This window comes from Eptatretus burgeri, chromosome 8 (assembly GCF_056783735.1).
Source record: "Eptatretus burgeri isolate ZD-2024b chromosome 8, Ebu_testis_v1, whole genome shotgun sequence".
NCBI lineage: Eukaryota > Metazoa > Chordata > Myxini > Myxiniformes > Myxinidae > Eptatretus > Eptatretus burgeri.
Window position 1 is genome coordinate 62,562,338 of NC_140968.1, and position 27,618 is coordinate 62,589,955.

Below are 27,618 nucleotides of genomic sequence, written 5' to 3' on the forward strand. Positions count from 1 at the left end.
CCCTTTCACACCTTCAATTTCACGTTCCCATGTCAGATGGCTCTGTCTCTGTGGACGCATTCAATACAAACCATGAATGACGTCACTGCTTCACAGTGAAGCTTCACAATGACGTCACTGCTTTACAAAAAAATGTAAAGACGTACATATTTGATGAATCTCAAATAATTTATTTTAATGGGAGGTTTCGTAAAGTCGAGTTTACATCAGTCCATTTGACAAAACCCGAGGACTGCCTGTATGTATGTATGTATGTATGTATGTATTTATGTATGTATGTATGTATGTATGTATGTATGTATTTATGTATGTATAAACTTCCGGTCAAAAGTTTTAGAACACCCCCATTTTCCAGTTTTTACTGAAATTTAAGCAGTTCAAGTCCAGTGAATAACCTGAAATGGTACAAAGTTAAGCGGTAAACTGCCAGAGGTTAAAAAAAAAAGTTGAGGTTTCCAAAAACTGAAAAATAATGTAAATTTCAGAGTTGTTAAAAAAAAGGCTCTTTTCAGGGAACAAGTAATGGGTTAGCAACTGCAGCTGTTCTGCAGCAATGGAAGTAAATTAAGCCTTCAAAGTTGATGCAAACAATTCCTACAGATGTCCCAACTTTTTTTGATTAGTTACAAACCCTCTGTCTGTATAAAAGCAGTGTTGGAACAGACTGTGTTGCTACACCCTCTGAAGCATTATTTGGACAATATTACACTGCAGGAAGTAGTATATTGCTATCATAATGGTGAGAAAAAGACAATTAACAAAGGAAGACAGCCAGACCATTATAACCCTTAAAAGTGTCAGTCTTTCCTTTTGAGAAATTGCAAAGGAAGCCAAGGTGTCAGTGAATACAGTTTCCTACACCATCAAAAGGCACTTGGAAGCTGGAGGAAACTCTGATAGGAAGAGGTCTGGCAGACACAAAGCCACAACACAATCAGAAGCCAAGTTTCTGAGAGTCAACAGCTTGCGTGATAGGTGGCTCACAGGACAGCAGCTTCAAGCACAGCTTAACACTGGTCGAAGTAAGGAAGTCTCAGTTTCAACTGTGAAGAGAAGACTTCGAGCTGCAAGTTTGACAGGTCGAGTGGCAGTAAGAAAGCCATTGCAAAGATGGCATAATAAGAAAAGAGGCTTGCCTGGGCCGTGAAGCACCGCCAGTGGACTACTGAAAGCTGGAAGAAGGTCTTATGGACCGATGAATCAAAATTTGAAATCTTTGGTTCATCACGCAGGGTTTTTGTACGCCGTTGAGTAGGCGAAAGGATGGTTCCTCAGTGTGTGACACTAACTGTCAAACATGGAGGAGGAAGCGTGATGATCTGGGGCTCTTTTTCTGGATCCAGAGTCGGCAACTTGCACAGAGTGACTGGCACCTTGAACCAAAAGGGTGACCACAGCATTTTGCAGCGCCATGCAATACCCTCTGGTCGATACCTAGTTGGTCAGGGGTTCATCCTACAACAAGATAACGACCCAAAACATACCTCCAGGCTATGTCAGAACGACCTGAGAAGAAAAGAACAAGACGGTAGGTTTCAAATCATGGAATGGCCAGCACAGTCTCCAGACTTAAACCCCATCGAGCTGGTTTGGGATGAACTCGACAGAAGGGTGAAAGCAAAGCAACCTGCAAGGGCAAAACATTTGTGGGAACTTCTGCAACAGTGTTGGGAAGAACTTTCCGAACAATATTTAATTTCCATTGTGGAAAGAATGCCATGAGTATGTTCGGCTGTTATATCTGCCAAAGGTGACTACTTTGATGAGTCAAAAATTTAGATTAAATTTTGTTCAACAAAACAATTCCATGATTTCTTTTTTTTTATCTGCAATTGTCTATTTGTTCTATGCTTTAATTTCAGAGTAGATTGAAACATTAAACTGCGTAAATTTCAGTAAAAACTAGAAAAATGGGGGTGTTCTAAAACTTAGGATCAGTAGTGTATGTATGTATATATGTATGATAAAGAAAGACCCACCCACATCTCTCACATGTGAATGGAGGGAATAACCAATCAGCTCTCACCTAATCAATTAAACCAAGGGGGCTCGGATTATATCAATTAAGCAACTCCTCCCATACTCTTCCAGCCAAAGAAGTTGCATGAAGCAACCAAGAAAGGCTACCAAGATAAGCCCTTTGCTGTTTCAAACCCTTCCCAGAGTTCCTCCACAGCTATAAAGACAATCACAATAGTACACACAAGAGAATCGAATGCCACACACCCCCTCAGCTGCCGGACCAATTTCATCGCTTATTTGCAAATCATCAACGACAGCACAGACAGCAATGCAAACCAATGATGCTCACAAGCATGTACCAAATGCAAATGTCAAAAGCAGTCACTATATAAATATTATAGAAAGACCCACCCACATCTCTCACCCGTGAATGGAGGGAATAACCAATCGTATTTGCGAATGTCTTTGCTATCATGAGTATTTGATTCATCGACCCTTTAAAATGTCCTACATAGATATATTTATTGAAGATAGTTGCATGCAAACACACATCCTTGCATTTCATGCAGTTGTGCATACAGACCCTTTCATGTGAGGTACCTTCTGTCTGTTGCAATTTTCTCTGATTTTCCCACTGTATCCTCAGTAACTCCATTGTCTCCTGAAAGAAGGCTGCAATTGGTGGTAATTATTTGCTTTTCAATTTTCTGCAGTAATTTGTCGCTTTTGCTTTGTAAAAGGCACTCTTTTCACCAAATGCCCTCGGCTCGACTCTGCTTTTATGCTGGAGCAAGGGAGACACAATCAGTAATAAAGTGAATATTCTTCCAAGACTGCACACAATAGCACAGAGTAAGAGAATCGAGTGCAAAAAAATGACAATGGTTATACATATGTAAAAATGACAATGGTTATACATATGTAAAAATGACAATGGTTATACATATGTAAAAATGACAATGGTTATACATATGTAAAAATGACAATGGTTATACATATGTAAAAATGACATAATTACCTGTTTTCCAACCCCCATCTGCATTGGAGGGTAAATGCGGCTCAACGCAAAGAGAAACAAACACCATTTACTATTGCTGTGTTCGTCAAGAGGCTGTAGAAAAATATTGGGGAGAGAAAGTTAGTTTAATGGCTACGTTCATCCTCAAACCACTACTCTTCAAGGAAATGTTTATTTTCGCTGACCAATGCATCTTCAGTCCTCTGAGCTACTTATTGACCCTTGCACTCTGGTATGTGTCACCGTTCGTGGTAGCCTCCCTGTGTCCATTCACACGTTCAAACCATTTAGTCCAGTGGAAATGTGAAAAAGCATGTTGTGGCGTCATTATGAAGTTTGTTTTGGTTGATTCATCGTCTCTGAGCTATCCTGAATCAGAATCAGCCGGGTGCCGGACTCGCACCCTTGAGGAATTTTTTTTGGAGGCCAAAAACAAAATGGCCGGCACCGACTTTCGATAAATTCTGTTTTGGGCTCTATCTTAATTTCTAATGCACTTACAAACACAATTTTGGTGTCTACCACTATGTTTTCATGGTCAAGGAATCCGATGATGATAAAATTGAAGATGTATATAGATAAGACTTGTCTCATATTTTCAAGATGGCCACCATTTTAATATGAAAAATGGCTATTTTGCAGTTCCACTGATCACTTCGAGTAAGACATTTAATTTGATGAACCGTCAAATATTAATACTACGGACAATAATATTCAATGACAGCTGATGTAACTTACTTGCAATGATCAATGAATTCATGATTATATTGGAATACGATTTTTACACAAATATATCCGGATACATGTGGATAGTTGACTGTGACTTTGAGTTATGTCTTAAAGTAAGTATGTACATTGTACATGAATATGATTTTGAAATTACCTTTTATTTTTAGGCAAACAAATATTAACTTTGTTTAGGATGCAATGTTCTGCATTATGTTCAATCTTCGTCATCGTCGTCGTGATTAGCAGCTACTGCCCTTGTCTGTTCTTTACAACAGTCTGACCCAGCATTACAACTGCAAAACATCGAACATGACATCTGTGCTGCTACACAACCACACCTCCTGGTGGAACATGGCCGGCTGGTGGAGCATCCACACTTGATCAGCTGCAGAATGGTGACTGGTGCAGCAGACACATCAGGTGGAAGTGTGGTTGGACATAACGTCGCACCGTCCTCACCTTCTTGCCATCCGTACTTGACGGGATCCAAGTTCGGAGGGTCTGACTGAGTGGCCGATTTCCATATACTGACTTGATGATGAGCGTGATGTACATGTTGAACAAAGGCATCATGCGATGGGGCAACGACTTCAATTTCGGAGCAGAGGTAATCTTGGAGTTGGCCATCTTAGACTTCCACAACTGATACCAGTGTGTGGACATATCACCTTCGACTTTGGAACCATAACAGGTAGCAATGAAGGTAGTTGCCTCAGATATAATCTTTTCCTCGTCTGCTTCCAGCTGACCAAGTAAGGTGGGATGATGTCCGCCCATTAGTACCTTCAGCGCTGTGGCCTTTCCAATGCCAAACAAATATGACACAGTATCACATCCGGTCAGAGCATGTACAGCAGGCAGATATTTGGCGATGCTTTTGTGTTTCAGTGCTGTTTAGCGAATGTCTACGTTCGCCCTCCCAGCACACGGAATCTCCATGCTGACATCCACAGTCATCTTTTCCTCAATGTAGAAATGAATCAACAGGACAAAGACATCTGTATCGTCGCAGACCACTTTGATGTGTGAGTCACCACTGACAACTGACACAATTCTAACTGTTATGGATGATGATGACATCTGCTTCTTCATGGTGTGTTTTCAGATCCTGTCTCTGGAGAGTGGAATTGTTTCATACTTGGAATGGTGTAGGATCTTTTCCGGTGATCACCAGTTTGGTCTGGTTGTCCACAATGTGGGTCATCAGATACTGACAGATCAAATCGATCAGTTGTACTTTGCTGTAGACTACATTTAGGACCACTTTTTGTGCCGGAAGTGTTGTGTGTAAGTTGAGTTGATGTTTTCGACTTGAATCATGACCTGCGCGACTGGATCTCGTCATTTGTTTCATGCTGATTTTGATGTACATGTCGAAAGTCAGGTATACGTCACAACACTCCAGGTGGTATTTGATGGTTCCCATGAAGTTGATCACATAATCCTCAACTGTACCATTTGAATGGCGCATCCATCGATGATGACAGCATCTGGAACACCTTGGATTCGACTTGATTGCTCAACTTGGAGTTTCATCTTCAGGATTGCTTTTGACTGAGCCCGCATCGCACCGCTCTCATCAAACAAGGAGGCTGGGACAAGGGACAGTTCGTAAGAGAGGACATCCTTGATATCAATATCCCTATATTGTTGGAGATATATGACTCGGGTGTAGATCAATTCGGCATCATATACTGGCCTTCCATCCAGCTTGATGCACCTTTTGGTCGAAATAATCAGGGTCACTTTCTTGGTTAGTGTCTTGTTGAAGCTTGTTGGCCATCCACATTCAAATTCCGCCATTTGTTGTCGTCCAATCTTTTGAGAATCATCAACGTTTAACTTGTCTGTAAAATGAAACATTGTAGTAGACACCAAAATTGTGTGTGTAAGTGCATTAGAAGTAAAGATAGAGCCCAAAACAGAATTTATCGAAAGTTGGAGGTGGCCATTTTGTTTTTCGCCTGTAAAAAAATTCCTCAAGGGTGCGAGTCTGACACCCGGGTGATTCTGATTCAGGATAGCTCAGAGATGATGAATCAACCCAAAAACTTCATAATGACGCTAAAACACGCTTTGCCCTGAAATAGCTGTTTGGCATCGAGACAAATTGCAGTCCTTTTTCTTGAACCTTGCTTCTTGCTTTCGCCATTTTATATCCCATGAATGATAATTAAAGTCAAGGACACAACAAGGATGGGTCTTTCTGATACAACTCTTTCAGTGGTTGGTACACTAGACTATCATGTGCTTTATGAATCCATTGCCTCAATCGAAATGGTGAGGGGTGAGTGTGATGGTGAGTGTGACCACACCTGCAATCTCCTGCATGGGGAGGTCACCAGATCCTGGTGCTCAGAGCAGTTGGCTTTATATGTCACTTGCCATTGACCTTTCTGATTTCACTGAAGGTGTGACCAGTTGCTAATGTGCAGGCTGTTCCCGATGTGCCTTCATGATTACTGTAGCATGGGAAGGAAATACTTCAGCAGTGCTTAGATGCATGATATGCTTCAGACCCATCAGGATTAGTTATAAATGAGAAAAGAAAGAATATACTGGAAAGTTGGTCAATACATCTGTAGCCCAGAGAAAAAAAAAAGGTCAATCAAACAACGAGATTAATGGAACTCTTTTTTTTTGATTGAGCTTCTGTGAAATATTTATGAAATGTCTTTACATGGTTTCCATAATCACTCAGCAGGTTCCTTCTTAACATTGTTTTTAACCTTTCAACTGAGCAATAACTTCTATGCTGGGCCACAGACTTGGTGAACAGCCATGGTACTAGTGGGGGAATAGCAAAGGTGGATGTGTACCTGTGTGTCTCTGCTTCCGCTGGCGCCACATGCTAATCCAACATCACCTAAAGCGCATAGCTCGTCAGCTTACAGCTTCGATATCACATGGCTGCAGTAAACCGCAAATTACAGCAATTTTACAATAAAACATCTGCCCTAAGCTCCCCAGATGCCTGGCCTGCACAAAGCTACTGTATTTTCCCCTGATAAATGATATGGGCTTGCTGGAATGCACTGATGAAATTTTTTTTGACTTTTTGAGGTTTCCTGAGGACATTTAATCACAATATTCATTGAATGTTTTCTGATTAAAAAATTTTGAATGCTGGTTGATTTGGATAGTTTTGAACGTTAGTTGATTTCAACCACAAATACAAGTGCTTTTGATTTTTTTTTAACCTTTCCGAAAGTTGTTCGTTAACGAGCTCAATTTACAAGCGATGATCAGCGACATCCTGCTTGCCAAGTTTGCTGCCTGTGGCATACAAGGCCACCTTCACACCTGGATTTCTGACAGCCTCCACTCACGCAATCAACATGCAGCCATCAATGGAACCCTCAACTGCCCTTTCCCACTGCGGGCTGGAGCTCCGCAAGGCATTGTTTTGTGCCCAGTCTTGTTCCTCATCCATATAAATGACTTCTCTGATGTTCTGGAAAACCCTCTCTTCCTTTTTTGCATATGATTCCACATTGTGTCCCACAGTATCCTCATCCCACTTGCAGACAGACAGTAGTTGTGTCACTCTCTGAGGATATGGAATCGATTAGACGCTTGTCTAACAAATGCAACATGTCTTTCAATCTTGGAAAATTTCAGTCTCATAGTGTCACTCGAGAAGGATCATCAAACAAACCCGCCTATCTATTTCAGTGGACAGTCAATGGGAGAACTTCAGTATCTTGAGCTTCTACGTCTCCCTAACCAGTGACCTCTCCTGGGCTGACCATATTCCAAAACTGTCCTCCATGTCCACAGCCAGTCATAGACTGGACCTCTGTCATTCCAATTAGAATTCCTTCAAACCACATGACTGCATTTTATTACATCCTCTCTCTCTCTCTCTCTCTCTCTCTCTCTCTCTCTCTCTCTCTCTCTCTCTCTCTCTCTCTCTCTCTCTCTCTCTCTCTCTCTCTCTCTCTCTCTCTCTCTCTCTCTCTCTCTCTCTCTCTCTCTCTCTGAACCTGAAGCACGAGGCCTGTTGCTGTCACACCATAGAGAAGCCGTTGTCTTTCTCATTTTTGTGCCATGTCTCCTCCAATCGAGATCCCTCTGCTCTCCCAGTCCTCTGACCCTCTCCAGCTCCTCCAGCAGGAATGCATTCTTCCAATAATCTCCTGATTAAACTCATCGGGCAGAACACCTGAATACGAAATAGCTGTTGCCATCAGGGCAAATAGGATGTTACGAGGCATACAAGCTCAGTCACCCACAAAGAAAAGGTCACATCTACATGATCGACAACAATGCCAGAGAAGCATTTTGCTCAAACCGATGTAGAACTTTAATGGTTATGGTTAAATTGATGGTTTTGTGCTTTTTCATGCATGTAATGTATGAAGAATGCTGAACTAGCATGACTAATTAAGTAATGCACTTTGCTTTCAAGAAAATCCAGGCAGTTTTTGTCTGGACACCACTAAAATATAAATTACAAATGGACAAAAATAAACACTGAAGCAGGGTGGAGGGGATAAGGGAGGTCACCACTGGACCTGCAGCCTTACTAATTTTATTTGTCAAAACTTGAGAGCTATGTTATTACCTCCACCACTAAAAGTGAAGTATATGTTTGCACCCCTCTCTGTCTCTTTGTTTGTCTGTCTGTCTGTGTGCAGGATATCTCAAAAGCCTGTTGACGGATTCGGATGAAACGTGGTGGACATGTTGAGTGTGTGACAAGGAAGAGTTGATTCAATTTTGGTGAAGATCTGGATCCGGATCTGATAATTTTCAAAGTGATTCTTCACCATTGAGAAATAGGGCAAAACCGATATATAACACGATATCTCAAAAGGTTGTGAATGGATTCGGATGAAACTTGGTGGACAGGTTGGGTGTGTGACAAGGAAGAACTGATTCGATTTTGGTGAAGATCCGGATCCGAATCCGGATCCGACTGCTGTAATCTTTTAAGTGATTCTTCATTCCTTGAGAGATTGGGCTAAAAATGATATTTAGCACGATATCTCTAAAAGTTGTGGACGATTCAGACGAAACTTGGTGGACAGGTTGATTGTGTCGCAAGGACAAATTGATTCGATTTTGGTGAAGATCCGAATCTGGATCTGAATACGAGGATTATTTAATTCTTAAAGTGATTTTTCACCATTGAGAGATCGGGCCAAAAACGATATATAGCATATTTCAAAAATGTATTGGGCCTGATATGTTCTCGTGGATCAGGCACTACGTGGTAGAGGTATGCGCTCTACCAAGTGTCCTAGTTTATGCTGTGTTTCCTCCACTTTTCTCTTTTGTTGTTAAGTGTTCCCACGCTTGTTGTATACAACTGTAGACCCACTGCCCCCACTGTTTTTACCTTCTGTCACCTCATTCTTCTATGAGCCTTGATTTTTCATTCAACATAAAAAGGCTTTTTCACTCGATGATAAAAAGTCGGAACTTTCTTCAAATTCTTGGTTTACGAGTTCAGTGGATATTATGGGGATGATCAGTAAATCTGGAGGCTGACAATAAAAAGTTGGAAATGAAACGATTTTTTCCATACTTTCTACCTTACTGTACAAGCTTTTTTTTTTGAACACAGAGTCAAGACTCATGAAGGAGCTAGAACACAGAATGGATCTCATCAGGATGCAATGGAACAAAAGGAACAGTAGAGAGAGAAGAGGGGAAACGCCAACAGCAGGGCTGAGGAATAAAATAGACGGAGGCAGACAAACAAGAGATGGGGGTAAGGATGAGGGGAAGAGGAGAGTCTCGGGGGTGGATATGATGGATGTAGAAGCAAGCTCTCAAGAAGAAAAGCTGGAAATTTTGGGGGGCTTGGGGGAGGGGATTAACGGGGTATAAAAAAAATCATGAATGTGCATGGGGATAATCTGAGATGGTGATGAACAGCAGTCTTGAAGACCTGGAAGGAATAATGAGATTGAAGAGAGTGTGGGAGTTTGTTTCAGAGGTGGAAAAAAAAAGAGGAACAAGCTGTAGACATTGTTTCATAGAACCATTATAGTATTATACCAAACCAGAAGCAAAAATTAGGAATAGTCTACGAGTTTTAGGACTTTGAAGATAAATTGATTTGACTAATTAACTAAGTCAATTGGTGACAATTTTGAAATTTTATTGTGGGACGTATTGCAGCGTCTCCCCAAGTATCATCCCTCCAAGTTTCAAGTCATTCTGACCACAGGTTGCAGAATAATGATCGAGAGATTGATTGTAGACAGACGGACGGATCGACGGACATGGACCTCCATTTTATAAGTCACTTCCTTCGGAACTGACTAATAAATGAGTGTAGGTGAGCAGTGATCCTGGATTTAGGTAGTTTCACCAGAATTTAGTCCATGGTGGACCTGGTGAGCCCTGCAGAAACCTGCAAGTGGAGAGCAAGGCATGGAAAGAGCAGAGGGTGCAAGACCAGAAAGGAGGTGGTAAAAGACAGAGATCACCGACCTATCTGTGATAGTGAAGTGATAGGCCCAAAGACTCAGTTTCAGTGCGGGAGATTCCAATGATCGTGACAGCCTTGGTTTCCACAGCCTCAAGCTGAGCAAGGTGTGAGGCATGGGAGCCAGCCCAGAGGGGACAGCAGCACTTCATCAAGCTGCGGATGAACACCTGGTCAGGTGTGCCAAAGACTTTGTACGACGGATGATTCCCAGTAGACGGCTGGATTTGATGACTTTTAAATTTGAATCAATTAAAATATTTTAATCATCAGTTTCTGCGTTTATTAATCTTTCACCTTAACAATCACCGTCAGGCTCAGTTATTATGTTTTAAACCGTCGATGTTATCGACTACGGACGTCACGTGTAACGGTAGATATTGATTCTCCGTGACATATCGTAATTTCATTCAAAGGCATGATATACATACATACGCATTGCTGTTATATTATAGTCAAGCTTGTTATGACATAATGAAAATTTTGTCACAATGGACGTTAATTTTTAGATCCTCGTGGAGGATCTATCACTAAGTCTTACTCACGTTGTTGTTCTTCATCTTCTTCTTGTGGACTTTTTTTGTTTCACAGCCAACAGTTTTCATCGAAACTTCCTGAAACTTGGCACATATCTGTAAAAATACCCTGCGCAGACAGTAACCATCTCCGATTTTGAAAATTCCTCCGAGAAAAAAAAGTTATGACGTCAAAATATCTCCGCTAATGGCAATCGCCTAAAAAATTATCTCCGAAACTAGGCAAGCTTTTTGAATTCTGTTCGCGGGAATCGAACAAGGCATTAGCAGAGATGAATTAGCGAACATACGATGCGTCACTATGACGTCATATCAATTTTTATGACGTCATTCCTATTTTTTGACATTTTTTTGTTTCACAACCCAGAGTTTTCATCGGATCTTCGTGAAACTTGCCATGTATATGCAGAAAGTCTACGCGCAGGCAGTAACCATCTCCAATTTTGGAAATTCTTCCGAGAAAAAAAGTTGACGTCATAATATCGCCGCTAATGGAAATCGCCTATACCATTATCTCCGAAACTGGGCAAGCTGTTTGAATTTTGTTTGCGGGAATCAAGCCGGGCATTAGCACAGATAATTTATCGCAAACCTGATACATCACAGTGACGTCATATTCGTTTTTTATGACGTCCTCATTAAGAGGACGAGAATCTTAGCTCATTTGAGCTTGTTTTTATTAAAACACGACAAGGGCAGTCATACTTCAAGCTCGACAGAGCAGCAAATCAAAATACTGATTGATATATTGCATGAGTTGCAAATTTTAATGGACAAAGAATACAATTGTTTAACTACGATTTAAATGTAGATTGTTGCGGAATTTTTTTATTTATTTATCGAAATCAATGACCACGATCATCATTTTTATTTCAAGGTTATCTCTGTGAAAGAAGACCTGGATTTTTTTATTTTTTTTGTCATGACGGCGTGCGCATAAGTACGTGATTACATCATTTCGTCACGTCCAATTTATCGACGCGTTCCGCACATTGACGACGTCACCGCACACGTGACTTTTTTCGCTTCACCGGCAATGACGGAAAAGAAAGCAAACGTCGATCTGGGTCTGGGTCTGTTGGAAGAAGATGATGAGTTTGATGAATTTCCAGCAGAAGGTAAAGTAAAGGTCGATTGTCGGTGATTATACCTTGTATTGTTCGTTAATGTGAAAAAAATTGAATCTGAGTCGTCACGCCGTTGTACAAGTCGAGTAAAGGCTTAGGCCTAAGGTGATAGGCCGAAGCGGGCGGTGATTAATGGTTGTTTTTGTGACTGGATTGCTGAAGTACATCGGCACAAGGATGTTGCTTGCGATTTGTGACGTTTCTCAGGCTGGTTGTTCATGCCAGACCTGTTATGATCACGGGAAGAGTACGCAACTCGGTGCGTGTGCGCGTGCGCGTGCGTGTGCGCGTGCGCGTGTGTCGTGTCTGTGGGTATCTGCAAGGTTGGGTTTCGAGGGGTTGTTCTCGTTCGCCCATCCCATGCCTTCCCATCCCATGCCTTCCCATCCCATGCCTTCCCATCCCATGCCTTCCCATCCCATGCCTTCCCATCCCATGCCTTCCCATCCCATGCCTTCCCATCCCATGCCTTCCCATCCCATGCCTTCCCATCCCATGCCTTCCCATCCCATGCCTTCCCATCCCATGCCTTCCCATCCCATGCCTTCCCATCCCATGCCTTCCCATCCCATGCCTTCCCATCCCATGCCTTCCCATCCCATGCCTTCCCATCCCATGCCTTCCCATCCCATGCCTTCCCATCCCATGCCTTCCCATCCCATGCCTTCCCATCCCATGCCTTCCCATCCCATGCCTTCCCATCCCATGCCTTCCCATCCCATCCCTTCCCATCCCATCCCCTGCCTTGCCATCCCATGCCTTGCCTTGCCATCCCATGCCTTGCCTTCCCATCCCATGCCTTGCCTTCCCATCCCATGCCTTGCCTTCCCATCCCATGCCTTGCCTTCCCATCCCATGCCTTGCCTTCCCATCCCATGCCTTGCCTTCCCATCCCATGCCTTGCCTTCCCATCCCATGCCTTGCCTTCCCATCCCATGCCTTGCCTTCCCATCCCATGCCTTGCCTTCCCATCCCATGCCTTGCCTTCCCATCCCATGCCTTGCCTTCCCATCCCATGCCTTGCCTTCCCATCCCATGCCTTGCCTTCCCATCCCATGCCTTGCCTTCCCATCCCATGCCTTGCCTTCCCATCCCATGCCTTGCCTTCCCATCCCATGCCTTGCCTTCCCATCCCATGCCTTGCCTTCCCATCCCATGCCTTGCCTTCCCATCCCATGCCTTGCCTTCCCATCCCATGCCTTGCCTTGCCTTCCCATCCCATGCCTTGCCTTGCCTTCCCATCCCATGCCTTGCCTTGCCTTCCCATCCCATGCCTTGCCTTGCCTTCCCATCCCATGCCTTGCCTTGCCTTCCCATCCCATGCCTTGCCTTGCCTTCCCATCCCATGCCTTGCCTTGCCTTCCCATCCCATGCCTTGCCTTCCCATCCCATGCCTTGCCTTCCCATCCCATGCCTTGCCTTCCCATCCCATGCCTTGCCTTCCCATCCCATGCCTTGCCTTCCCATCCCATGCCTTGCCTTCCCATCCCATGCCTTGCCTTGCCTTCCCATCCCATGCCTTGCCTTGCCTTCCCATCCCATGCCTTGCCTTGCCTTCCCATCCCATGCCTTGCCTTGCCTTCCCATCCCATGCCTTGCCTTGCCTTCCCATCCCATGCCTTGCCTTGCCTTCCCATCCCATGCCTTGCCTTGCCTTCCCATCCCATGCCTTGCCTTGCCTTCCCATCCCATGCCTTGCCTTGCCTTCCCATCCCATGCCTTGCCTTGCCTTCCCATCCCATGCCTTGCCTTGCCTTCCTTCCCATCCCATGCCTTGCCTTCCCATCCCATGCCTTGCCTTCCCATCCCATGCCTTGCCTTCCCATCCCATGCCTTGCCTTCCCATCCCATGCCTTGCCTTCCCATCCCATGCCTTGCCTTCCCATCCCATGCCTTGCCTTCCCATCCCATGCCTTGCCTTCCCATCCCATGCCTTGCCTTCCCATCCCATGCCTTGCCTTCCCATCCCATGCCTTGCCTTCCCATCCCATGCCTTGCCTTCCCATCCCATGCCTTGCCTTCCCATCCCATGCCTTGCCTTCCCATCCCATGCCTTGCCTTCCCATCCCATGCCTTGCCTTCCCATCCCATGCCTTGCCTTCCCATCCCATGCCTTGCCTTCCCATCCCATGCCTTGCCTTCCCATCCCATGCCTTGCCTTCCCATCCCATGCCTTGCCTTCCCATCCCATGCCTTGCCTTCCCATCCCATGCCTTGCCTTCCCATCCCATGCCTTGCCTTCCCATCCCATGCCTTGCCTTCCCATCCCATGCCTTGCCTTCCCATCCCATGCCTTGCCTTCCCATCCCATGCCTTGCCTTCCCATCCCATGCCTTGCCTTCCCATCCCATGCCTTGCCTTCCCATCCCATGCCTTGCCTTCCCATCCCATGCCTTGCCTTCCCATCCCATGCCTTGCCTTCCCATCCCATGCCTTGCCTTCCCATCCCATGCCTTGCCTTCCCATCCCATGCCTTGCCTTCCCATCCCATGCCTTGCCTTCCCATCCCATGCCTTGCCTTCCCATCCCATGCCTTGCCTTCCCATCCCATGCCTTGCCTTCCCATCCCATGCCTTGCCTTCCCATCCCATGCCTTGCCTTCCCATCCCATGCCTTGCCTTCCCATCCCATGCCTTGCCTTCCCATCCCATGCCTTGCCTTCCCATCCCATGCCTTGCCTTCCCATCCCATGCCTTGCCTTCCCATCCCATGCCTTGCCTTCCCATCCCATGCCTTGCCTTCCCATCCCATGCCTTGCCTTCCCATCCCATGCCTTGCCTTCCCATCCCATGCCTTGCCTTCCCATCCCATGCCTTGCCTTCCCATCCCATGCCTTGCCTTCCCATCCCATGCCTTGCCTTCCCATCCCATGCCTTGCCTTCCCATCCCATGCCTTGCCTTCCCATCCCATGCCTTGCCTTCCCATCCCATGCCTTGCCTTCCCATCCCATGCCTTGCCTTCCCATCCCATGCCTTGCCTTCCCATCCCATGCCTTGCCTTCCCATCCCATGCCTTGCCTTCCTTTCCTTTCGCTTGTCTTGGTGCGCACGGCACATTTGAGTAAGTTGGTTTGACTCTAACATACGGCACATCTTACCAGAATGGTGAAGAAGAACCTTGTTAAATGCTGGTTCAATAGAACCATCTTGTTTTGTTTGTTCTTTTGCTTTTTGTTTAAGCTGTGCCCACCCATCGCTTCGCTGATTGGTTTAATCAAAGCACACAGTATGTTGTACTTTATAAACATACTGCATGTCTATCTGTGAATCTTGCTGATGATGTAAAATGAAGTGTAACGCACGGACAAAGGATATTTTACAACACCTTGTTCTTGCTGTTTCGTGGTGGTGGTGGTCGTGGTGTGTGTGTGTGCTTCTTGTTTGTACTTGTATTGATATATAAATGCGATTATTAAATTCTGACTTAAGGCCCGGTCACACCTTGACGTTTTAGCCAACCTATGCCGATTTTTGAATTTTTTTTCTAAAACGCTGGCACACGTTGAATACGTTATGGGTAAGTTTTGATAACATTGAGAGCACGCTGAAAAACACTGCCATACGTCGTTGTACGCTGGCTTTAAACGTTGTACTTTTTGGTTGTCCTCAAATTTTTTCATGCTTGAAATTTCACGACGTATGCCGGCGTATGACTCACACGTTCCGCTACGCTGGCCACAAGTTGTATGCACGGTCTGCGATCGTTGACAGACGTCAACACATGCTACTTGTAAGTTAATCATAAGTTGAGACACGCCGAGGTAATGTTTAGCGTACCCGAAACTTATTTCTAACCTATGATTAACGTGTTGTTGGCACGTTACGCGATCGTTGCCACACGTCGACAGACGTTACTTTTAAGTTACTCATAGGCTGAAAGACGTCGGTATAATGGATCGTCCTTGCGTCAGCGTCCACGGCCACGGCCAGGACACTTATTTGCAGCATTCTTCAAACTTTTCTTCGGCATGACGAGGATGTTCACACTTCGATGTCTAGCTTGGCTATGATTCCAATTGTCCATCGGCAGCGTCTATTTAAAATAGTCGAGTTTGAGCGTTTTAACACGTTCAGAAGAAACGCTTCAAATTTCCAAACCCCAGCGTCAAAAAACAAAGGCGAGTGACAGCAATTTAAATCGTTCATTGTAAACAATGAAAATAGTTGAGTGGTACTGTTTAAAAGTCGTTGAGTAAAAAAAATCCAATTGTTGAGCGCAAGCGTCTACTTTCAATCGTGGAGATGCAGCCATTTAAATCGTTGAGTGGCAGCCTATGAACCTACCCGTGGACACGCGGACGCAAGGACGATCCATCATGACCCACACCCTCCCCCTCACACTCACCAACTACTGCCAACATGAACAAACTACTACTAATACTAATACTAATACTGATACGGATACTGATACTGTTACTGCTGACATGGACATCGACTCAAAAAGGACTCGAAAACACTGTTGGGTTCCCCTTTTATGAGCAGCATTTTTATATACCAATTCCCAAAACCGCTGGGAACAAGTCTTTATCTGGCAGTTGTAAGCTAGAAACACGTTAATTTTTTTTTTTTTGTCGACCGGAAGACGTCATTGGAATACGTCTACATACGTCGATGTGTGTTGGGACTACGTAAAGAATTGGTTCAAAGCACGTCAAACACAAGTTAGAAATAAATTTCGCGTAAAAAAGACATTACCGTGACGTGTTTCGACTTATGAGTAGCTTATAAGTAGCCTTTGTGGACGTGTGTAAGCGTCCACATATCGTGTCTAAAACTTATCCCCATCGCATGCGAACGTGTGTCATACGCCGAGTACGTCGTAAAATTTTGAACATGTTTAAAATTTCTTGACATACTCTACTTACTACGACGTATGATAGCGTACTTTAGCGTTGTACTCACGTATACCAAACTTACTCATACCGTATTTGACGTGCCCCAACGTTTTAGACACATTTTTCTTAGGTCGGCATACGCTGGCAAGATCGCCAAGGTGTGACCGCGATGTTGTCACTTCCATTTCTACGGCAGTTATGATTCGAATCGTTGTGCGTCAGCCTTTTAATAGGCTACGTCACGACATCGTCGGCGATGCGTGCAACGCGCTATGCCTAAGTTACACTATCGTTGGGCATCGGTTGTGTAGGCCAACAACAGGTTCAGCATTCGTTGGTATAAGTTATCTAGAACACAACGAAACGTTCTGTGTCCATTACTAATATGTTATGCATACGACCAACTCGTTATGAATACGTCCGAATCTTAAAAAAAAAAAAAAAAAAAAAACATCAAAAGTTCAACGTCAGCCAGCGTTTTACATACATTTTAATACGTTGCCATCGCTGGCTAAAACGTCAAGGTGTGACCGGGCCTTTAGACCAACATCGTGACGGCGTCATGCCAGCCAACCCTGAAGGGCATCCAGCAGTTCATGTGAGGCAAAGTCAAAAGCTGTCAGATGAAAAGCGAAGTTACCGACTTCATTTCACCCTTCTTGGGTTCATCAGGGCAGCATATCGCTGTTCCATCCACTTGGTGACTTTTGAAGCCATTTCGGCTTTAGAAGGATGAAAGGAAGTCAGTTAGCTTTGCTTTTCTTTTGACTTTGCTTCACTGGATGCCCTTTGCGGTTAGCAGGCGTGATGAGGTCATCATCACGATGTTAGTCCAAGTGAGGAGACTTTCATGATCGCATTAATTTATTTCCCCAACTACTTAATAACATTAATGGTTTTTCCTGGTTGTGATTGGTGAATGTAACAACGTGTCCATGTGGCACATGGCACTTGTTGGAGCCAAATACAGTCTGCCCTCACCAGTCACAGTCAGTGGAGCATGAAGTGCATACATATATATGTTGTTGTTCGTCTTTCGGCTGTGGCTGCTCCCGTTAGGGGTCGCCACAGCGGATCATCCGTTATGATCTGCATACTGATTTGGCACAGGTTTTACGCCGGATGCCCTTCCTGACGCAACCCTGGTCGCCTCTTACGACACGGAGATAAAGATTGGGTTTCGCCATGATTCCAGGCTGCCCTTCACCCTCTCATAGCGCAGCCCAGCGCAGAGCTCCCGTCCTCGAGCGATCCTCCGAGTAGCCGGATTACAGGCGCACGCCACTACGCCCGTGTGTGTGTATATGTGTAATATATATATATATATATATATATATATATATATATATATATATATATATATATATATATATATATATATATATATATATATATATATATATATGTATGTATGTGCACTAAATGCCCCACTGACTGTGACTGGTGAGGGCAGATTGTATCGCTGTATACATTGTTATTATCTGTCTATAATTCCAGCAGTGTGTGTGTTTGACCGCTATTTCTCGACAACCACTGGTCCGATCCAATTGAAACTTTCCAGGTATATTGCTTGGGACCTGAGTATGTGCCTTTTCAAGGTTTGATATTCATTGGACAAGTGCTTCCCAAGTTATGGCCATTTATTTACCAAACCAATGACAAGACGCGTTGCGGCCATTTATTTACCAAACCAATGACAAGACGCGTTGCGATCATTTATTTACCAAACCAATGACAAGACATGTTGCTGCGGCCATTTATTTACCAAACCAATGACAAGACACGTTGCTGCGTAGGCGTGGCCGATGGGGAAAGGGCGCCATTTAGTTACCGTGGCGAAAGCGTGGCCGATGGGGAAAGGGCGCCATTTAGTTACCGTGGCGTAGGAGTAGCAATGGTCAATGGCAGCAAATGTCATAGCAAGCAAAGACAGGGAGGTAAACTTGATTTAAATTTGGATTTTAATTAACTGTGTGTACGTAAGTATCACAGCAGTTGTTGCTTCAATGCAAGCGATAATTCGTGGAATGCATGTGAACATTCCGTACGGGCACGCACCACTTCCAGATAGTGATGACTTACTGTATTCTAATAATTTCTTGATTTCTGATGCACATTTATAGATAAACACAATGCCCCAATCCAGTCGTCGTTTACGAGAGCGAAGGAACGGCCTGTGTGGTTGTTTGAAAGTTTTTTTGGTGGGGGGTTGCACGTACGGGCAGGCGAGAGCGAAGGAACGGCCTTTGTAGTTGTTTGTGGTACGTGGTTTGAAAGTGTTTTTTTTTTCTTTTGCCGTACGGGCACTCACGGGCATGCACGTACGGCCACGCGAGAGCGAAGGAACGGCCTGTGTAGTTGTTTCTGGCACGTGGTTTGAAAGTTTTGTTTGTTGTTTTTTTGCACGCACTCGTTATTTTAATTAATCATACTAAAATACACAATTTATTGTCCAAATTTTTTTATGTGATGCATTCGGTTGTTACTTATCCAATCTCAACCAAACTTTACAGGAGGATGAGGGGTCACACAGTAGAGATTAAAGTGACTTCATTTGCCCACTTCCTAAAAAGGGTTTTCTGCTTTTGGCGAAATCCATGTTAAGGTGTATATCTGTAAACGTAGCTTATCGTGCCGTTTTTCTAAGGCTGCTTTGAATAACAAAAGTAACGAGAAGGGTACTCGGTGGAGCGCATACCTCCGACACGTAATGCATGATCCACGAGACCATATTGGGCCCAATACATTTTTGAAATATCATTCTATTCAGTACTATATCGTTTTTGGTCCTATCTCTCAATGGTGAAGAATCACTTGGAGAATTAAATAATTCTCGTATCCAGATCCAGATTCAGATCTTCACCAAAATTCAATCAATTTGTCCTTGTCACACACCCAACCTGTCCACCGCGTTTCATCTGAATCTGTTTACAACTTTCTGAGATATCCTGTACACAAACAAACAGAGAGGGGTGAAAATATAATCTCCTTCACCTTTGGTGGCAGAGGTAATGATATGACTACAATCATAAGGCCAAGTAAAATAAATTTCGTTTTTCGTTCTCGCCCACTTCCTTTTTGATGGCCTCTTCCTTTTTTTATTTTTTTTATTTTTCTTGATATTTACTATTTTCTCTCCAGATCTGAAAAAAAAAAACATTCATTCATCCCCACACACCTCCTTATTGGAGGCTGTATGTTGGTGGGTTGTTTTTGTTTGTTTTATTCATGGGAGTTTGGAACCCAGACCATTAATTCAGTGGTCCCTTGAGGTCGAACACTCGCACAAATCAAATCGATCTCGTCTGCAAGTATGCTTGCTCACGCCACACTGTGCGCTCTGCGAATGCGATTTTTGGGACGTGTACATACATAATGTGTACAGTTAAGTTGGCTAGCTCTCGTGATGGCGTCCTCATTACCGGTCTCAATAATGAACTTTCTTGGTAGCTTTTTAATTGAGCTACTGCCGAAGTACAGAGACATGACAGAAGTAAATAGACACCATGATTTTTAAAGAATTTATTTATTGAACATTTGATCTATTTTAATACATATACTAGTATTATGTCGACTTGCAATTTGCTGATTTCAATGTATTTACTCTTTCAGACATAGAACGAGTTCCAAAATTTTCTCTTGTGGAATTTTTGCCCAGGCTTCACACAAAAGGTTTAGCAATTCTGCCCATGATGTTGGTTTCCTGGAGTTTTTCGGCGCAGCTCGATCCAATATGGCCCAGAGGTGTTCAATGGGATTCATCTCAAGAGACTGACTTGGCCATGGAAGTCGCTTGATCCCATTTCTGTCCTGCTTTTTTGCAGTGTGGCATGGAGCTCCATCTTCCATGAACAGTATTGTTTTTGACCATCTGACCATTGGAGAAGACAGAAGTCTATCCTTACAGATAGAAATGTGTATCATGGAGTTGATGTTGCCAACACACTCTACAAGCACTGACCGACCAGCACTCCAGGTTGCTCCCCACACCCTCACTAAAAAATTGCAGTGTTTGACAGTTGGCTGCAATCGGTTCAAAGATAACTCTTGACTGGGAAGTCTCCAGACCCATACGCGTCCACAATCAGAAAATTGAGCAAATTGGGACTCGTCTGAAAAAATCACAGTTTACCAAAACTCCAAGGGTCTGTTGGCCATCTCGCCAGCCCACTTCTTTCTCCTTTGAATGTTGGCTGATCTAAGAGATTTTCTCCTAGCTGCTCTCCCATAGTAGCCCAGTTGATGAAGGTACCACACGGCAGTTCTTGAGCTAACCTGGACCTCCTCTGCAACATCTGCTGCCTTGCAACGGGGAGTTTTCTCAATGGACCGCTTGACAGCTCGAGCACAGATCGACCAGAACGGGAAGTTGTGGATTCCTAGCCTTCGCTGGTGAATTGCACAATCACCCGATTGATTGTCGTGTGCTCTCTGGGTTCAAGGCATCGTGAATTGTCAAACATGACCCAGTAACTCATTTCTGCAAATAAATAGTTGAATATTAGTACAATTCACTGAGTAAAACTTGCTTTATACAGATGAAATGAATAAATTTATGGTGTCTATTTACTTCAGTCATGTCTCTGTACAGTAGACCTAGGTCTTAAAAAGGTCTTCATTTGTGTATGCATCCGGAAAGCTGGCAGAATGTTTTTAAATCCATGGTTTGACGGACCCCAGACTCTGGGGGATGTTTTCAACAAATTTGCAAATGGGGAGTTTGACCAGCAATCACCCATCAACGCCAACTACAATGCAGCTCAGGCCAGTTGTGCAAGCAAGCCCGCATATATCTAATACTGGTTCAGTACGTACAAGCGCACATTACAGCAGACGGCGACACTGCTGCAGTTGATATTCACATATCAGGTATATGACCAACATCATTTTTAATGGTATATGGGTTGTGTGTTTGTGATGGTGTAGTTTTTGGTCTGGTGGACTTCACCACGTAGTGGCCACCTTGGAAAAAATATCAAATAAGGAAAAGCCTCCTTTTCTTTGAAAACCCTGGATGAGAAGCTCATTATTTTACTTGACCTAATGGCATAATATTAATGTTATTACAAAGCAATATTAATACTAAAAATAGGACCATGAGACCTGTAGCTTATCTTGGACCTGGCATATGTTGTAACCCAAGTTTTTGGTAGCATTCTGACTGGTGGGCTTGGAGAAGATTTTTTTGAAGCAATTTGCTAAGTCCGCCATTTTGACCTACTTGATCATGTGACCGGAACGAGCTTTTCAATCCCTGTTACCAGTCGGGAGTGGATCCTTGCTGCGAAATTTATACTGGATCGGCCCAGCGGTTTGGCTGGAGAAGTCAAAATAGGAGATGGATGGCTGGATGGATGGACAGTGCATGATGAAATTCCAATTCCAGATAAGCGAATACTAACATTCCCCCTCCCTAAGGGGGTTTTCCTCCTTGGACAAATGCCTGTTAATGTGTATAAATCGCCGATCGGGGTGTTTCGTTGGGCACCCTTACCATAAGTAAAAATATTATAAACCGCAAACACATATGATTATCTTTTTTAAACAGTTGCTACTGCTGTTTCAACACTAAACAAAGAAATCTAGAGAAATTCCGACATTCCTGATGCATTCTATGCTTATCGCGTCCACCACAGACTAATGGATGAGAGCTAGATCTACAGTAATCTATATTACCCTTCCTGCCACTCCCATAGGGAGTGGGTGCACTCGTCATTAAAAACATTTGTTCCAGGTAAATTGATTATTAGTTTTCTAACGGTACCCTTTTTATTACTCTGACAGCAGGAAGTGCTACATTAAAGCTTCTTCTCTTCTCTTCTTGTTCTTCTCCTCTTTTTCTCTTTCTGACAGATGGGTTTTTGAAACAGGCATTTTTTTGATAAAACGGTTATCATTTTTGTTGTAAGTAAATCGATTAGCTTTTCAGGTGAAGTGGAATGTGTGGAGTAAAATTTGTTGTCTCTCAGGCATATTTGACAAAGATATTACCAAAGTGACAAACTATAATGCTCTCCAGCTTTATCACTTTTGCATTACTTTAACCCAAAACTACTCCATCCGTTGGCCTAGCCTCACATTTTTGTTGTTTTACCAGTTCATAGTCATCTGCCATCTTTGCTGTTGCCATGGGTATTAGACATGTGTGTTGGGTATATGATGTTGCCTCCTGGTGACATCTTCAACTATGGTTAGCTTTGATTTAAAAGTATGTCTTTTATCACTTGTCAATTTCCACCTGCCAATTTTAACCAAAATATTAATATATAAATAAAAACAATGCAACACCTCCTTCTTCTCCTCCCCCCCTTTCTTTTCTTGCTTCCAGACTGGATAGGCCTCGATGATGAAGACACCCATGTTTGGGAAGACAACTGGGATGATGACAATGTGGAAGATGATTTTTCCCAGCAGTTAAGGTGAGTGCTATTTTTATATATATATATATATATATATATATATATATATATATATATATATATATATATATATATATATATATATATATATATATATATATATATATATATATATATATATATATAATGTTCTAGTTTGTCGTAGTAAAATCTGTACATTGTGACCACCTGTTTGACCATGCTCAGACTTAATAGTTTAATCTTGAAATTGTTTCGGTTGTCAACTTGTACAAGCTGTCACCTGTGGGGCCTCAGCTTTGGTTTTCCTTAAACCCATCCATTTTCTTAATCTGTTGAGTGCTTTCCCAAGCCAGACAATGTCTGTGGAGAATTTTAATTAAAAAGAAATTCTGGTCAAACATTGATTCATTTCCAGTTAGTGTGTTGCAAGAAGCAGCTGAGCATTGCTCTCACAGTAGCGATAGCTTCAACTGTAATTTGTGGATGCTTCACCTCTCAAAAATTTGTAATTTTATAAATGTGATTGGAAATCAAAGCTAACCATGGTTTATTAGAAGCATGTGATTGGGCGGGGGGGGGGGTGCAAATTCTCTCTGTAAATGTGAATTGTGCAGCATCACTACAGGTTGGAGAAGGTATTGCAAGATCCTACCCTTTTTACACTACAGTATTCCTGTCTCCACATTTTCCAGTGCATTGAGGTATTTTGAATTACACGTTTGAATAAGGATAGTAACATCACCCCCACTGGAGCAGGTACTTCTGGTTTTACAAGTCAATACGTTATTTCACTCATAAAAAGAAAACCTAAGATTTGAATAGCAGAAATCTTCAGCTGAAAGCTGCTCCAAAGCCATCAGTTTTCTAGTGGGGGATTTGACGGCCTTGCAGTAATGATTTGATTGAAAATGCATGTCATTATTTGGAATGCCTTTTTTATTTTATTTTATATAATGTATTTATGTGTCGTCTCTGCTCATGGAAGTGCTTGAAACAAGTGATTATCAAATTGTTCATGAAGGCAATCCTTTAATTGACCAAAATGATGCAAGTTTAAAGGTGCTTGAAAAGGACTTTTGCGTGGCGAATAAAGCATGCCCACCAAATGGCTTCCGATGAGCTCTTCTCAAGTTTTCTTCCTTTGTTTATTTTTTTCCTCCTTTTCCTTCTCTTCCTCCTTTTCTTCTTCCCCTCTCTTGGAAGGCATCCAATTTTTTTTCCTTTCTCTTTTGTCCCCTGCCCACTCCGACAATATAAGAGACGGGGGACATTACAATGAGCTCCATCTGACCGACCAATTGTCTGTTCATGTACTTTTGTGAACGTGATATTTCAAAAATCATTGAACATTTTTAGCTTTCATATTACAGATATCAATTCCTCATGACATCGTCTCAACCTGATTGGATCACAGCTGTGATTGGCTAAATTCTATTGCAATGGCAACCATCTCGATAACTTGTTTGTGTACGCGATATTTCAAAAACCATTGAACATTTAGCTTTCGTATTACACAGATATAGTCCTCATACCACCCAAAAGGTGGGGGCCTAGAGTAGCGGCTCCTTGTTCTTTTTTTCTTTCTCAGCAGTTCCATGCTGCTAAAGCAATTGTGTGCAAGGATATTAGGTGGTTTACCATTTCTCCCTTGAGGTATTTCAAAGAATAATTTTGGTTTGGGTGATGGCAGCAATCACTGATTCTTTGCAAAAGACACCGTCAGGTTTTGGACCTCCCAGCTTAAAATTCCATCCCATAATTATCTTGTGTAATGCCATGCTCACCAAACATGGAGGTAAGTTTTTATAGTCCGGTCAGGAATTTAAACCATGCATGACGTCTCAAAGGCCAGAGCAGCATTTCTTATTTGCCATACCAATCCATTCTGGATGATGACTTAACAGGTTGGTGAATATTTGCAGCCAATGAGAATGTACAACGAAAAGGTTATGACATTTATTATTAATGGCCATATCTTTTCAAAAAAATTGAAGTTTCTGCAGATTTATTTTATAGTGGTGTTGTATTCAAGGTGCCCTTTCTTTGCTTGTGTTAAATATGCACTGTACAGGAGGCCTGAAAGTCACTTTACCCCTGATAAATTTCTTGTACCCCCCCCCTCAATTCCACCCTGCCCTACTCCATGGTGGTCTGCAGAAACACTGACGCTGGGAGTCGGACGGAAGTTCGACGACATGGTGGGCCCAAGTTGAGGGTCCATGAGCGGTTGGTTGCTTGTATTTGGGTGCATGAAAGGGTACACGCAAGCCAAACAATTATTCAAGTACTGACAGCTTTCACAAACGCTTTGGGAAACCTTCTTCGCTAAAGCAGACATCAAAGTGGGGAAAACGGGCTTTTGAAACGGGAAGTGTGAATGACAAGAAGTGCAGTGAAAGAATGGTAAAGAGAAGAAACACATGCATTGCTGTGTTGGGGTCAGTTGACTGGTCGACGAGAAATTCAACAAGAAAAGGGGAGCCAGTGAACTTGGCATAACGTAGACCACTATGCAAACTCGCATGAAAAAAGATCTTCAGTTGAAATCCTAGCATCCATCATTTGTGAATGAACCGAGTGAAGCTGACATGGTGGATTGGCACTGTGCGTCATGCGATGTCTTGCTTGACATTTTTCTGACTGCCATGTCTAAAGGAAAAGTTGTTTTTGGATGAATTTGCCATCTGTCGATGCTCATGGGCATGAAATGTGTTCCGGTCAAAGGAAAAATCCAAATCTCACATTGTAATTGTAGCATCATCCTCCACACTTGATGATATGGGCAGGAATGACCTCAAGATATTTATTTGGTTTCTATTTTTTGATGGATCAGTAAACGGCAGTGCTTACGAGCATATGTTAAGAAACTGTTTGGCACCATGACTTGTTACTGCAGGAATAGCTGAAAGTCTGGTTTCAACAAGACTGCACACCCACACATTGTACATTGTATATTTGGGAATGTCTCACTGAAACGTTTTTCAATGATTGATTGGAGGTGAATCGCCAATATCACCAGCTCCTCTACCGTGGCCACCACGTAGTCCAGATCTAACGACTCCAGACAACTCTTTGTGGGGCTTCATCATGGAAAAAGTGTCGACAAAATAGGACGATTGAAGAATTGTGCACTGCATCCTTGGCTCTTTCACACAGGTGATTCCACAAATGCAACACATGATGTCTAAGAGGACTTGGTGACCAATTCAGTGGTGCAAGGAGAATGATGGAGTGCATACAGATACATTGACTTAATTATTGTGAAAACTGCACAATACCACCTGTATATTAAGAGTTTAAAAACAAGTACTTTACTCTGGAGGGGTAAAGTGACTTTCAGGCCACCCTGTAGATATTTTTTTCCCCCTTCCTTGGACTCTGTTAGGTGGGTAGGGGAGGGGGATGGAAGGGGGGGTGGGTGGTGAGGGGTGAGTTCATGGTTGGTTGAACAATGTTGGGGGGGAAAAAAGTGTGCTTGTCATGATATATATGCTGGTACGAGTGCTTTTTTTTTGGCTTCCGATGAGCTCCACATGGTACATGGTCCATGTGGTCCATAGCTTCATGTGGTCCATGTGGACCACATGGTACATGGTCCATAGCTTCCACTTGCATGTCTGCTGCTTGGTTTTATGATTGGTATTATTTTATTGTTGTTGTCTTTGTCCTACCTGCTCACTGTTGCAGTGTATTGGTGGTTTCTTGAATTATGCAGTGTATTTGAGGATGCGTGCATTATCATGAATACAAAGCATTCCCTTTACAGTGGTGTGTGCGTACATACATGTGTGTGTGCTCTCCAAACTGTAAAATATATTTCTCTTTCTTTCAGGGCGGAACTGGAAAAACATGGTCACAAGATGGAAACAGCATGAAATAACACGAAGCATTGTGCATGTTGCCATTTAATTAAACCTTTTGGAACTTTGAAAGGCAAGCAAAGAAAGGTCTGAAATACTTTATTGAATTATTTTGATTTTTTCTTTTTCACTTTCCATTTTGTTTGAACTATATTTTAGATAAATATACTCTTTACTCCCCCCCCCCCCCCACTCCTCTCCAAGATAAGTTTGTTTAAAGTAATTTGCAAGGTATGGAAGGGTTAATGTTTTGTTTTTTAAAAGGCTGCATTTTTGTAAAGTTCTGATCCAGATGATCACAAATTGGTGTTAAGTAGGAAAACAAGTTTCAAAGTTGCTTCAACCGCAAGTTGAAATGGACGGTGGTTCATTTCTCAAGATAACGATGGTGGAGATAATCCGGGTTCTTTTTTCTTTTTCTTTCTTCTTCAATGGGGAATTCTAATTTATTAAAGGAGTGTGATGGCCTTTTTTTCCCCCTTGATTCCAAGGTGATGTGTGCTTTCAATAAAGTTATTTTGAGAAGTTGGTGTGTGTGTGATTTTTTATATATATATATATATATATATATATATATATATATATATATATATATATATATATATATATATATATATATATATACATATTGTTACGGCTGTGGAAATTTGCAGAGCACCATATAGGTCCTTAGATCAGTTATGCCAATCAGTCTGTGTTCAGATAGAGTTCCCCACCGTTGTCGAATGG

General features: G+C 42.9%; 1 protein-coding gene across 2 annotated transcripts; it reads left to right on the forward strand.

Moving 5' to 3' along the window:
* The first annotated feature begins 11,645 nt into the window (after window positions 1-11,645).
* On the forward strand, window positions 11,646-27,414 carry SEM1 (SEM1 26S proteasome subunit). Of its 2 annotated transcripts, XM_085892284.1 has the most exons (4): window positions 11,646-11,805; window positions 22,978-23,068; window positions 25,187-25,255; window positions 26,862-27,414. In XM_085892284.1, exons 1-4 carry the CDS (start codon window positions 11,724-11,726, stop codon window positions 26,902-26,904), a joined length of 285 nt encoding a protein of 94 aa, XP_085748410.1. In that variant the 5' UTR covers window positions 11,646-11,723; the 3' UTR covers window positions 26,905-27,414. The 2 variants fall into 2 exon arrangements, with proteins under 2 accessions (XP_085748410.1, XP_085748411.1); XM_085892285.1 differs by lacking the exon at window positions 25,187-25,255.
* The last annotated feature ends 204 nt before the right edge of the window (window positions 27,415-27,618 follow it).

What these genes read in the sequence shown, in the direction of transcription:
- SEM1 (XM_085892284.1), top strand. Translation starts at nt 11,724, where the DNA reads ATGACGGAAAAGAAAGCAAACGTCGATCTGGGTCTGGGTCTGTTGGAA. An exon ending in GATTTTTCCCAGCAGTTAAG is followed by an intron (nt 23,069 to 25,186) that starts GTGAGTGCTATT and finishes GGTGGTCTGCAG; the next exon opens with AAACACTGACGCTGGGAGTC. An exon ending in AAGTTGAGGGTCCATGAGCG is followed by an intron (nt 25,256 to 26,861) that starts GTTGGTTGCTTG and finishes TCTTTCTTTCAG; the next exon opens with GGCGGAACTGGAAAAACATG.